The sequence below is a fragment of the Hypanus sabinus genome, chromosome 12 (genome assembly GCF_030144855.1).
Source record: "Hypanus sabinus isolate sHypSab1 chromosome 12, sHypSab1.hap1, whole genome shotgun sequence".
Lineage (NCBI taxonomy): Eukaryota > Metazoa > Chordata > Chondrichthyes > Myliobatiformes > Dasyatidae > Hypanus > Hypanus sabinus.
In genome coordinates, this window is record NC_082717.1 from 71961594 (window position 1) to 71976073 (window position 14480).

General features: G+C 40.5%; 1 protein-coding gene across 1 annotated transcript in view; it reads right to left on the minus strand.

Annotated features, from left to right (window-relative positions):
* Positions 1-586: 586 nt before the first annotated feature.
* Positions 587-14480, minus strand: part of ism1 (isthmin 1) — a 95215-nt gene continuing 81321 nt past the window's right edge. Inside the window, exons 5-6 of the mRNA XM_059986207.1 lie at positions 4654-4743; positions 587-1361 (exon numbers count right to left, since the gene is read on the minus strand). Of these exons, the coding sequence (XP_059842190.1) occupies positions 844-1361; positions 4654-4743 (608 nt within the window). The 3' untranslated portion in view covers positions 587-843. The remainder of the gene's footprint in view (positions 1362-4653; positions 4744-14480) is intronic.

Genomic DNA, 14480 nt, shown 5'->3' on the forward strand with positions numbered 1-14480 from the left:
CGTGGGGAGGGAGTCGAGGTGTGGCGGAGGAAGGAAAACCTCCAGGTTATACGTGAACATTTCAGATACGATTTATTCGAAGATTTGCTTTTCATTAAGATTAATGAATACTCTCTTCTTTGCTCAGCTGGCACATGGTCCAAATGGTATCTAAAATAAGCAAACCACATGAAGCGCTGTGTGTGTGAGTGAGAGAGAGAATGTGCGTGTCTCTGCGGCTCAATAAATACTGTACAAAAATAATGCAGACTTTAAAAATCTGAAGAACATTGTTTAGAATAGGCTTCAATAAGAAAATTCTCTAAGACAATTTTACAAAGCGAGATCTTCTGCATCTTTTTTTTCTGTATTTAACACAAGCTAAATTTTTATAAACAATTTAGAGGGATTTAGAGAACAGATGAAAAAACGATTGGGGGGGGGACTATAAAAGTGCCACTTCCTTTGTTTATACTTTGATTCACTGAAAATGACTCCAATCCCGAGAATGCTTTGAATGCTGTGGGCCGTCTCCACCAACAACTCCCCACCCCCACCAGTCCCTCGATCAGAATTAAACAAATGTGCCTCTCTTTGATTGCCTGGATTCAAAAAAAGGCGGGGGGGGGGGGCACAAGCCTTCCCTTTGAACTGCGAGCCTGGCGCTGCCAAAGGAACGGTCCTCAGAAGTTTGGAGCAGTCAAAAGGAAAGTATCGACAAGGTGCCAAGTGACTGGTGTGTGGTATTTTTATGCCTTGGGTGCGCATATCCAGTGAACTGAATGTCTGTCCTCAAACGGAAACAAAATAGCTTCTCCAGAAAGTATTCAGTCTACTAATCCGCGCCCAGGAGAGAACCTGCTTTTAATACTCTCTGGCTTCCTCAAACTGTCTTTTGTATACTTCATCTGAGGGGTTATCTGTGCATTTTAGACCATTATTTGGAGGTCTGACCTCATTGTACCTGCTCCAGTCCCCTTTGCAAATTATCCACGGAAGGATATCCACTTTATAATGCAACTCCGCTGAGAACTCGGTGCTAATGAGGTTTGGAGTCCCCCCGCCTTTACCCCGTGTGATGAGCTGCAAGTTCTCATCATAGCAACAATGCTGGGCAGCCAGCGTTGTGCTTTCCAGGGAGAGCATAGAGCGAATGCAGTAACGTGCGGTTGGCTTGTAGATTTCCAGGCGCTCTTTGGGGCCACTTGCATCTTTCCAGCGGAAGTCCTTGCGTTTGGCTCGATCGTAGATATCGGTCGTGCTATAGGCAATCTCAGTTGGATAGGAGCAAGGGCAGCTGGGGAGGTCATTTACAACTTTATGCATGTATTTCTTCAGGAATTCACTTTTACAGTTCATCCATCTTTCGCAGCTGTCTGTATCTGATTGGGTAGAGTTTGGTAAGGGGAAAAAGGGGAATAATCATAAAGTTAGCATTCAATTCAAAGGGGCATTTCACCATTGTAGAAAACCATTTCAAGGCCTGCATAAAACCCATTACTGAATAGCTATGATATTCCCCCGAAATGTTTGCAAGACAAGCCATTTTTATTAGTAACACACACACACACACAAAATGCTTCGGGCCAGGCAGCATCTATGGAAAGGAATAAAGAGTCGACATTTTGAGCCAAGATCCTTCATCAGTTTTTAAGTTATGTGCAGACATGATAGTTTTTGCAATTGCACTGAATGACTGTTCTGGGGATTAAAAAAAAGACTTCACAAATACTGGTACGTTAAGCTTTTTTCCTTTCAATTATACTTAATTTTACTTCAGGACAATTGATTATTAAGCTGGAAATTAGTAATAGAATCAGAGAGAGGAGTCAGTTCTGCCATTCAATGAGATCACTGCTAATCTGTGACCCAACTCCACCCACCCTTCTTGGCTTCACATCATTCAGCATCTTTGCCTTGCGGGAAAAAAAAGTTATTTGTGCCAATATAATGATGAATTGAGGTAACATCTAATGCATTTTGTTGGAGTGAATTCCACCATTCCATGAAAAAAAGAAAAAAAAAGCAGCAAGCCAGCTAGCTTCTATTACTTTGATTCTGAACTTTGGGTGTAGGAAATGCCTCAGCTATTTCAAAATATCCAGTTAATCTGATTCCATCGATAAAGAAGTTAAAATGGGAGACCGCAGAAACATTTATCACACTGATGAACTGCAAAGTTCTCTTGCAAAGCACAGAAAGATGCGAAATAATGCAGTTTCTGCAGATCACTGTGATTTCCATTCATCTTTTGACGTTCAACAGGAATACCACTGCCTAATCACCCACCATTAACATTCTGGGGGTGGTCAGTACCAACCAGAAACCTAACTGCACAAGTACAGAGGGCTCAAGGGCTGGGTGTCCTGCAGCAAGTAACTTGTGTCTTGATCCCTGCTAAACTTTTCTTCAAGTTAAGTCAAGTCAAGTCAAGTCACTTTTATTGTCATTTTGACCATAACTGCTGGTACAGTACATAGTAAAAATGAGACAACGTTTTTCAGGACCATTGTGTTACATGACACAGTACAAAAAACTAGACTGAACTACACAAAAAAAAACAACACAGAGAAAGCTACACTAGACTACAGACCTACACAGGACTACATAAAGTGCACAAAAACAGTGCAGGCATTACAATAAATAATAAACAGGACAGTAGGGCAAGGTGTCGGTCCAGGCTTCAGGTATTGAAGAGTCTGATAGCTTGGGGGGAGAAACTGTTACATAGTCTGGCCGTGAGAATCCAAATGCTTTGGAGCCTTTTCCCAGACGGCAGGAGGGAGAAGAGATTGTATGAGGGGTGCATGGGGTCCTTCATAATGCTGTTTCCTTTGCGGATGCAGCGTGTAGTGTAAATGTCCGTGATAGCGGGAAGAGAGACCCCGATGATCTTCTCAGCTGACCTCACTATCAGCTGCAGGGTCTTGCGATCCGAGATGATACAATTTCCGAACTACGTTGCATAAATCAGAACCATGAAGGAATACTTGACTGGATGAGGAGACTCAAACAACACTCAACACCATCCCGGGCAAAGCAACCTGCCTACATACTACCCCGTCCAATGTCCCAAACATTACTTCCCTGTTCTACTGATGTACCACAGTTACACTCTACACCTTCTTCAAAATGGTAGCTCAGTAAGGTAGACTTGGAAACATAATTGTCTTTTATTTAAATCTAGTGAATCAAAACCTGGCATTCACTCATTCACTGTGGGATTACCTTCATGACATGGATTTCAATAGCCACCACAGCTTTCTCAAGAGCAAACAGTAATGTATAATAAATGTTGATCTCATTCATGTATGCCTGCATTCCAAATTTAAAATCAGTATCATTCTGCCATCAGGAGTTTGGAAATCCTCAAAGATTGCTGCAGTGGGGCTGTTTTCCTTACTTTCCCTCAAGTCTTCCACATGGAGAAGTCTGTGGCATCAGTTTACAGCAGTAGCACTGACTCAACCCATGGAGACATCCGGCTGTGAATCACCCGGGGTGTGCCACATTTGGAACCTAACGGCCTTCATTATTATGCCATCCTGTTAATTAAGTCCTTACAAAGACAGCACTTATACAAGACCAGTTCTTGCAATAAGGGAAACACATTTTAAGAGGTATCTGACCATGATGTATCAATTCTGTTGTGATTTTACATCTGACATCTCCATGACTCAATTTTTGTTTTAGGTAAATTGGAACAATACAGTGTCAAAGATGAAAGGAAAAGTTTCTTGTGATTTTGTACGTGCAAAGGTACGTAATACATCACTAACGATATCAGATTCTCAGTACTGTAACACTTGGATAAATATCAATAAATTAAGGTTAGTTTTATGCCTCACTGCCATATCAGCTTCATGCTTCTTGGAAATAACATATGAATGTAAAGCCATTTACCTCTCAAAGCAGTTATGCATTTGATGAGATCATAGCTTTTATGAATATTAGCTCCATAAACCACCCTTTATTGCTTAATATACACTGTATTCTTAACAGGCATCTATCAAATTTGAAATGAAGTTTCAAAAATGGCAATGGGAAAGAGTACCAAACATGAAACACAGTGCTGCAGGAGTTTCCGAGCTTCACATATCAAAGTTTATTTATAATTTTAAAGAAAACATCTCCTAGTTCAAGATTCCATAATCAGTGGAAATTGGTCTTTTCTACTGAACTTTCAGGTCTGAATTACTTGAAACAGATGATCAAATCACTCCTTATCCTTCAGCAAACACCAGTCAAGTTTATGTAGTTATTTGTTGTCATTAACTTTTTGCTGTCTAGTATATGCTGCGCTCTTGCCAAGGAGAGCTTTAGTTTCCTAAGGCGCAGTGCCTGAACTGCCTCCTGTATTCCTAACATAGTGCATCCAGGGCTTTCCACAGCCTAGGCAAAATCTCTTCCTCTGTGATCCTGTCCTTGAGATACACAGGCCGTTGTTCTATTCACCTTTTTAAATTTGTCTGCACCCTTCAATGATGCTTGAATCTCATTGGATGTCCACTACTTCAATCTTTCCATATTTGAAAATACTAGCATTTAATATTTTCATGCCCAGCTTAGATGACCACACCTTCCTCCATTGCAATGATTTTGCCACAATTTTACCCATGCAATAAATCTATTCACAATTTTCATACCTCACTTTGGGCAAAACTATCACCTTACCTATTCCAAACAATTCTGTGGCATTTATGTCTTCACCTCCAGCCATTAGGCTCATCTCTGTTGCAGCAGTCTTGAAAGTGTCTTCAATCCCTTCGGAGGGGAAAGAAAGATAAACAAGATTTTTTAAAAATTGGAATTCTTAAAATACGGAGAGAAGGAAACAAGATTTGTATTTCCATGGCGTCTATCTTGGCACATTAAGATCCAACCAAGTCCTTCTGAATTGCAGTCACTGTGCTACAAAAAACAGAGTAACCAAGTTACATATGGCATTCTCCCACAAGCAGTGATGTGATAAATGTCCAGGTAGTTCAGCAATACTGATTGATCATCAAACTTTAAACATCGAAGATAAATCCCACTCTTCAAATAGTGACTTGGAATATATCTGCTGGGAGGTCAACAGTATTTAACACCTCAACTGAAGGACCATCCCCAAAAATTGGCCTCTTTCAATTTGTGCGTGCACGCATCTGGGCCCACAACCTTCTGACCCTGGTAAGAGTTACCCAGTGCTATCATGAGGGAACGCATTAAAGCCTGAATTGGTCAGGAAAATACGACCGGTGCCTCAACAGGACAGAATTTGGACATTCATGTCTCTATGTTGCTAATCGGCAGCATCGATTGGAGGTTTGACAGTTTGGAACTAGTTGCTAATTAGCAGGCCCGATTACAGTGCTGATGGAACGCAGCAGGCCAGGCAGCATCTATATCAACGTCGACAGCACTTCTCCCTATAGATGCTGCTTGGCCTGCTGCGTTCCACCAGCATTTTGTGTGTGTTGCTTGAATTTCCAGTATCTGCAGATTTCCTCGTGTTTGCCTTACAGTACAGTAATCTGCTTTTTATTTGAAATGGACAAGCGAGAACATTTCCACCTACCCTCTATTCACACACTTTGGTGCAATTCACTGAAGTTGCAGTTCAAGAATAGACTTGTGAAGAAAGCTACATGGATTAAAATATCTTGAATTATTTTAGCAATTGATAGATTCCAGTTCAGAGTGCTGTGCCGTCTAAATATGGCTGGATTTTAACCAGTTTCCCTTTCGCTAATGCTGGCACAACAAAGTCCAAATGTATTTTTATAATGCGTCTGCTGAAAGACTTCCCTTTCTCATTAGTTGCATTAATCAGAAAGAAGAAAGTACTTGTGTTAATATGGAGTGCCTTTGATGACATCCCAACTATTTATACAATCAATAAAGGAAGTTTGAAGTGTAGTCGCTGTTAAACTGTAGCAGCCAAATGGACCACAGCAGGCTCCTACAATCAGCAGTGAGATAAACAGCCAGACTCTCTGTTCCAGTAGTATTGCCTGAGAGATAAATTTCGGGCTAGACCCAAGGGAGAACACGGTCCTTGCTCTATCGGATGGGTTTTGTGCTCAAGTGTCTGAAGTAGACCTTATGCCCATGGACTTCTGAGCTTTAGTTAACAAAGAATAACTGTCTCTATGGTAGAGCAATGAGGTATTTTACATACCGTAAGGTGGCAATCAAGACTTACACTGAGTGTCAGCCCTCAAGGCTCTGGAACGGAACTACTATGAGAGCAGCTGCCTTCAAAATGGGAGCCTAATGTTAGATGTAAAAACTGAATCAACTATCTATAATTTTGTATTCATACCAAGAAAAGCTTAAAGTCACTCTTCAGTTCTATAAGAAGAAAATTAGTAACTCGTACAGATTTTCAAAGTTGTAATAATGCCTTGGCCGCCACGGTTTCCCTTTGAACCTATTGCAGAAACCTTAATTGGTGAGAGTACAAAAGAAGTTACTTAGTAATTAGTTAGAAAGTCCTTAAGAAGGAACTAGAGCTAAATTACGGTGTCTGAGGTGTGTGACATGTGCTGTGCGTTGGATGACAGAAACTACAAAAAAATGGATTTGGTTTGGTTTTCTCCATCAGGAGTAACATTTTGAAATTTTAAAATGTGAAAATAATGTGCAGCACTGAGCTAACTGGTTTGCCCACAAAAGGCAAAGAGTGGTTGTAGATGGGTCATATTCTGCATGGAGGCCATTGACCAGTGGAGTGCCTCAGGGATCTGTTCTGGGACCCTTACTCTTCGTGATTTTTATAAAGGACCTGGATGAGGAAGTGGAGGGATGGGTTAGTAAGTGTGCTGATGACACAAAGGTTGGAGGTGTTGTAGTTAGTGTGGAGGGCTGTCAGAGGTTACAGCGGGACATTGATAGGATGCAAAACTGGGCTGAGAAGTGGCAGATGGTGTTCAGTAAGTGTGAAGTGGTTCATTTTGGTAGGTCAAATATGATGGCAGAATATAGTACTAATGATAAGACTCTTGGCAATGTGGAGGATCAGAGGGATCTTGGGGTCCGAGTCCATAGGACGCTCAAAGCAGCTGCGCAGGTTGACTCTGTGTTTAAGAAGGTGTATGGTGTATTGGCCTTCATCAATTGTGGAATTGAATTTAGGAGCCGAGAGGTAATGTTGCAGCTATATAGGACCCTGGTCAGACCCCACTTGGAGTACTGTGCTCATTTCTGGTTGCCTCACTACAGGAAGGATGTGGAAGCCATAGAAAGGGTGCAAAGGAGATTTACAAGGATGTTGCCTGGATTGGGGAGCAAGCCTTATGAGAATAGGTTGTGTGAACTCGGCCTTTTCTCCTTGGAGTTATGGAGACTTGATGGAGGTGTATAAGATGATGAGAGGCATTGATTGTGTGGATAGTCAGAGGCTTTTTCCCAGGGCTGAAATGGCTGCCACAAGAGGGCATAGGTTTAAGGTGCTTGGGAGTAGGTACAGAGGAGATGTCAAGGGTAAGTTTTTTTACTCAGAGAGTGGTGAGTGCATGGAATGGGCTGCTGGCAATGGTGGTGGAGGCAGATACGATAAGGTATTTTAAGAGACTTTTGGATGAAATTGACTCTTAAAATATGGAAAACCACTACAAAAGAATATAATCTAGAGGGAGATATTGCAATTCTTAAATGGTGTGCATATGACTCGGATTTTACACCAAATAAATTGGATGCTAGATTTAATGACTGGACAGGTAAAGGAAGAACAGTTCTTTGCAACATAATGAAAGAAGGAACACTGTTCAGTTTTGAAATGCTTAAAGAGAAACACATTAGAAAACAAGATTTTTATCGTTATTTATAGATGCGGCAATATGTTAATAAGGCGCTTAAAAATGTAACCAAGGCAAACACATGCTTGATTGAGCTCTTTAGAAAAGCATATAATTCAGCTATATAATTCATATAATTCAGCATATCATTTCAAGCATTCGACTTCATACATTAAAACAAAGTGGGAGAAGGAAGGAGGGATAATTATATCTGAGGAAGAATGGACAACAATATGGAGGTATCAATGGAAGTGTACCAATTCACAGAAATGGAGAGAGTTTGGATGGAAAAACTTGATAAGATATTTTATTACACCCTCTCAGAAATCCCATTATGATAGTAACCTCCCTGTTTGCTGGAGAAATTGTGGAAATCAAAATGCAAATCATTATCATATTTTTTGAGACTGCCCTGTTATCAAAAACTATTGGAGGGGGATACACAATGCCCTACAAGACATCTTTAAATGTGAAATACCCTTGGAGAGTAAGACCATATATTTTGGATATATACCTCAAGAATGGTTGAAAAGAGATAAATATTTAATGAATATACTGTTAGTGGCTGGTAAAAAAGACTCTTACTAGGAAATGGTTATCACAGGAGAGCCCAACTTTAAATACATGGATGGAAATTACAATGGACATTTACAAAATGGAGAAGATAACAGCATCTGTTAATCATAAGCTGGAACAATTTGATTCATACTGGGAAAAATGGTTTAACTACATAGTGCCTCATAGGCCTGATTTTATTCTCACAAATCAATGAATCTGTTGTAAAAAAAAAGATCACTCCCTACTTGTACATAGTTCTTTCCTTTTGCTTGTTTTTTTCTTTCCACTCCTTTCTATAAGTGTATACCCCAGATAAATACTTCGTGGAGATTTTGTGATATATATAATTATATGATATATATGTACAATGTCTGAAATACATCTTATGGAAATGTTTGTTTGATGAACTTAAATAAAAAAATAAATTACAAAAAAAAGTAGAGGGCTATAGGTCAGCCTAGTAATTTCTAAGGTAGGGTCATGTTCCTAAAGGGTCTGTATTGTGCTGTAGGTTTTCTATGTTTCTAATGTTTTCTTCAACCTGGAAAATAAAGGGTAAACATTATGAGGCTCTGAGCCTTTGGAAGAATTTTGCATACAGCTCTGTTATATTGATACACCATGAGTATTGTAGACTGTAATTTTTCTCCAATAATTTCTCAAGACAGAGATTGATGGGCTGCATGCCAGAGTTTGCCAAGGTGCACAAACAGTGTTGACAGCGTTTCGGCACAGCAGTTTACTCAAAGCCAATGGGAATAATTTTCCTCTAGGAAAAACACTAGCAGACATTAATTTTGAAGGACTTGTCAATGGAAGTAACTTGTTTATTTTGGAGATCCTGGAAAAATTAGAGCGCTATGATTTGCACTCCACTGGCATCAGCTGTGGGTCAGTAGGCAGTGCCATGTTAGGCGGGCGTGGTTTCCAACCCTGCTCCAAGCACAGGAATGTGGGCAGTTAGCAAAATGTAATACTGAGGGCCGGATATCAAAACCTCAGTCCTGCCTGAATTATCAGGCACTCCAGGGGACTGTTATTAAGATGAGCAGGAAGTCTTTGTAATAGTGCCTTGTTTGATGAATTAATGAATGATGAGCACTGAACTCCAGTCTCCTGGCCAATATTAATCCATCAATCAGCATCACCAAAGAGATGATCTGCTCAGTATCCCAGTCACAAGTCCCCTTTGGCCACTGCACTTCCTCCTTCCCACAATGACTACTATTCAGCAGAGCTTCATTGGCTGCAACGTGTCCATGGACATCCCAGGACAGGTGCCTCTGCCTAAAAAGGTGCATTCTGTAGATGCTGGAAATCCAGAGCAACACACAAAATGTTGGAGGAACTTAGCAGACCAGTCAGTGTCTACAGAGGGGATAAACCATTCGGCATTTTGGGCTGAGTCCCTTCATCAGGACTGGAAAGGAACGGGACTGAAACCAGACAAAGAAGTTGGGGGAAGGGGAAGGAGTACAAGCTGGCATGTGATAGGTGAGACCAAGTGAGGGGAGAAGGTGGGTGGGTAGGGAACTGTAGGAATGTTTTGTTTCATTGCCACAGTTTTACTGCAGTGGCCAGTTACCACGGCAAATTTCACCTAGACATGATAGGCTTGCACTTCCCTAATCCCGGTCTGACCCTGAGTCACTGCTCCAGATATTTCCAAAATAAACATTTCATGGAGAAATGTATGTCAGTGCTTGCAGTGCCATGGTGGTTGTGGTGGAGGGTTGGAAATCCCTTTGGTGGTTATGGTAGCATTCCCGAACTATGGAGGGAATCAGAATCAGGTTTATTATCACTGACAAATGTCGTGAAATTTGTTGTTTTGCAGCAGCATTACACTGCAATACATTTAAAAAATTACTACACATTAAAATAAGAAATATATTTAAAAAATGGAAAGAGCAAAATAGTGAGATAATATTCATGGATTTATGGTTTGCTCTGAAATATGATGGAAAGGAAGAAACTGCACTTGAAAAGCTGAGTGTGTGTCTTGCAGGCTCCCAGATGGTAGCAATGAGAAGGAATCATGTCCTGAGTGGTGGGGGTCCTCAGCGATGGATGCTGCCTTCTGCTGGACCTCATCTAATGCTTTGAAATAGCCTTAGAAGATTGGTGAGGGAAGAGATTATCACTTGAGAGGGGAAGAAGGCAGTTGTCCATATCTAGAAGGACCATCACACACTGGAGGAACTAAGGGAGTCAGGTAGCATCTGAGGGGAATAGGTATTTGACATTTTGGGTCAAGACCCTTCACATCAAGAAAGACAGAGGAGAGATAACCAGTATAAAACCTATGCAGGGAAGGGATGAAGCAAGAGCTGGCAGGTGGATCCAGGTGAAGTGGGTGACAAGCAAATGAAGGAGGTGGGAGTGACAAAAGGGCAGAAGAAGATACATCTCTTAAGAGTGGAATGGATTATTTTTCACTTTGGACTTGTCTTATACCATTGTTTACATCTACCACAAAATCATTGCTGGCATCATTGACACCTCTAGGCACCATTTACATCTCCTTTGGCTTTTTTTTTGATTACCATTTACATCAGATTTCCCAAAAGACATAATAATGCTAGATAATTTCTGCTCTAATGTTTTAAGGTTGTATGATTTCCATCTAACTTCAAGATTCACACCCATGATTAAAAAAAAGTGGGTACTGGCAAGGTCACTTTCTGCATTTCTTCAGAAAATCTAAATTACAGAGACGCTATACCACTAGTTTGTATCAGTGATGCTCCAGTGGTCACATTGAATTACAAGAAACTTGCGTTAGAATTCAGTTTTAAAATAAAATGGGATGACTCTGCAGCAGAGTGTAAAACAAACGTTAGTGATGTAACATCTCACTATATGCATCTGTCCTTAATTTTATGGTTTTGCATTTCCTAGTAGAAGGTGCCCAGAACTATCCATTAAAGGCTAGATAGAATTCTCCTGCAATTATGCCTATTTTGCACCAGATTTACACTTGTCATTTTTTCCTAATGAATATGAAAATGAGCTGATCCTGGAAACACTCAAGCAAATACCTTATTGTAGTGTACTCTTGCCTCTGAGTGAGAAAGCTCTGTGTTCTGGTCCTGCACCAGAGGCCTGAGCACCTAACTCTAACTTGACATCTCTATAGGATCCCAACATAAAAGATCCTGTTGTACCAAAACCAGAAGTACTAGCCAATCAAGCAGCATCTGTAGAAAGATAAACCAGTTAATGTTTCAGGTCACTCCTCCAATTTTCCTACCATTCTAAGGAAGGTCCCTGACCCAAAGTGTTAACTGGTTTCTCCTTGCACAGATGCTGCTTGACCGCCTGTTTTTTTCCAGCATTTCTGTGTTTTTGTTTCAGATTCCAGCATCAGCAGTTTTATTTGTTTTCCATTCTATGTCCTAAGCCAAATATTTATTCTTCAACTAAGGTCACTGAAAGAAATGGTAACGTGGCCATTGCTATTTGTGAAGCTGCACTGTGCATCAAGAAGGAAACACAAGACTGCAGATGTTGGAATCTGGAGCAACAAACAATCTGCTGAAGAATCTGTTTGAGTAGCAACTGTGGGGTGAAAGAAGATTAGGAGAGACATAGATGAGGCAGATGGCCAAAATCTTTCTTCCATAGTACAAGAGGGCACACTGCCAGAGGAGGTAGTCAAAATAGATAAAATCATTATGTTTAAGAGGCACTCAAACACACGCTTAAATAGGCAAGGCATAGGAGGGTATGGTCCTTATGCAGCCAAATGGGATTAGTGTAGATGGGTAAAAGGGTCAGCAAAAATGTGATGGGCTGAAGGGCCTCCTGTGATGAACTACTCTACAATTCCTTGACAGCTTCACCAATGCTATACTTGTTCGATACTTCACTGAGTGACTCTCATGACTATTCAAATAGCTCCAGAGTGACTCCCCTTATGGCTCCAGCAACCAGGTTCAGTCCTGACTCAGCTAGACTATGTGGAGTTTGCACATAGCGTTAATTGTGGGAATTTCTTCAGGGTGCTCTAGTTTCTTCCCACATCCCAAAGACATACAGCATGGCAGGTTAAAATAGCCGTTGTCAGTTGCTCTTGTTGTGTAGGTGGGTAGTAGACTCAGAGCAAAGTTGATGGAAATGTGGGGAGAAAAACATGGGAATAGCATAAATGGATGCTTAAGGGCTAGTGTGAATTTGATGGGCTGAATGGTTCAATTTGCTGACTCCTACTTCCTCTATGATCTTCTTTATAAGAGTTTTAGAACTGGAGAAAAAAAGCAATTGATGTGCAGAGAGAATTAGGAGGTTCCAAATCTCAGTGAAAGATTTTCCCTTTTGTATCTTGATTAAGACTTTCTTTTGACTTTCTTTCCTTGACAAAGAGAAAGTACGTAATTATAAAAGTAAAACTCCCCAAAATTCTCTACAGCCAATAAACTTCCCAAAGGTAGTCATTATTATGATATTAGAATCGAAACAGTCATTTTACTGCCAGTGGGATCATGGTATGCTGTTAAATAAATGATTTCTTCTCTGTATATTTTAGTTGAAGGATGAAAATTACCCAGAAAATTGAGGAAAATGTCTTTACCTGTGATAAAAAGTACTATTCAACTTACTGCATCTACCTGGGAAGGAAGGTGGAGCCTTATCAGGTAAATGGAAATGTTAAATTTCTTGTTTATGGAAATAAGCAATTTAATCATGTGGCTGTTCGAAACGAAAAATTGTTCCTTCAACCATTAAAAACACACATTTAAAGTGAAGTTATCCACTCAGTCATTGCTTTGGCGCACTGGTTTGAGTATCATTAAGAAAAAGCTTTTTTCTAAGCTCCTTGTTGCAAAGGTCCTTTATATTTTTCTTCAGGGATCAGCTCAGTGGGACTCTTCTAAAAGCAACTGCGCTATAACGCTATGATGTTGCTTTTCAAAGATCAATACCAGTTCTTGAATTTGTTCAAAAAGCTGTTTATACAGAAACTTTACAGATGGTAGATATCAGATTTGGCATGGTGGTAGGGTAGTACTGTCATTATGGAATCAGAAGGTTATGGGTTCAGATCCCACTGAAGATAGAATCTAGCCAAGCACAACATTGTTGGAAGTACTGTCTGTCAATTAAGACTTTAATCAGAGACCTCAGACTGATCCACGTTGCTTTCTTGGCTCTGTAAAGAAGTTAGAAATTAGCAGCAGCCGCCTAGAATGAGCCTAAGATCTAAAGTTATGACTGGTACAGAAGGTGAAGGCACAAGAGATCAGAGGTGTTTTAACAAATTGATTCTAAAATGGGTTGGTCAAGGGGACACAGGAAGTAATTTTTAGGGGATGCATGTTTTTCTGACAGAAAATCTGTAACAAGTGCTGGAACCTCTGTTGCATATTGGATGAGAATATAAAGTGTACGATTAGGAAGTCTGCACATGGCACACTAAGATGGTGGAGGCACAGATAACAAAGCAGAGTGCCTAAAGATGAGGTGGGATACAGTTCAAAGTCCAAAGTAAAATTTATGATCAGGGTGCATACACGTCACCACACACAACCCTAAGATTCTTTTTCTGTTTTTCCGCGGGCATACCTAGCAAATCTATAGAACAGTAACTGTAAACTGGATCAATGGACAACAAACTGTGAAAATGCAATATATAAATGAATAGCAATAAATAACCAGCATGAAATAACAAGAATCATTAAAGTGAGACTGTCAGTTGTGAGAACACCAGAAGTGGAATGAGTGCAGTTATCCCCTCTGTTCAAGAGAGTGATGGTTGAGGGGTAGTAACTGTTCTTGTATCTGGTGGTAAGAGTTCTGAGGAAATTGTACCTTCTACCAGATGGTGGCAATGAGAAAAGAGCATGGCCTGGGTGGTGGGGCTCTTTGATGATGGATGCTGCTTTTCTACCGCAATGTTTCATGTAAATGTGCTCAATGATTGAGAGGGTTTTACCTGTGATATATTGGGTCGAGTCCACTACCTTTTGCAGGATTTTCCACTCAAAAGCAGCATTGGTGTCTTCATACCAGGCCATAATGCAGCCAGTCAGCTCACTTTCCACCACACATCTATAGAGGTTTGCCAAGGGTTTTCATGACATGCTGAATCTTCACAGATTCCTGAGGAAGTGGAGGTGCTGTTATGCTTTCTTTGCAATTATATTTATATGATGGGTCCAG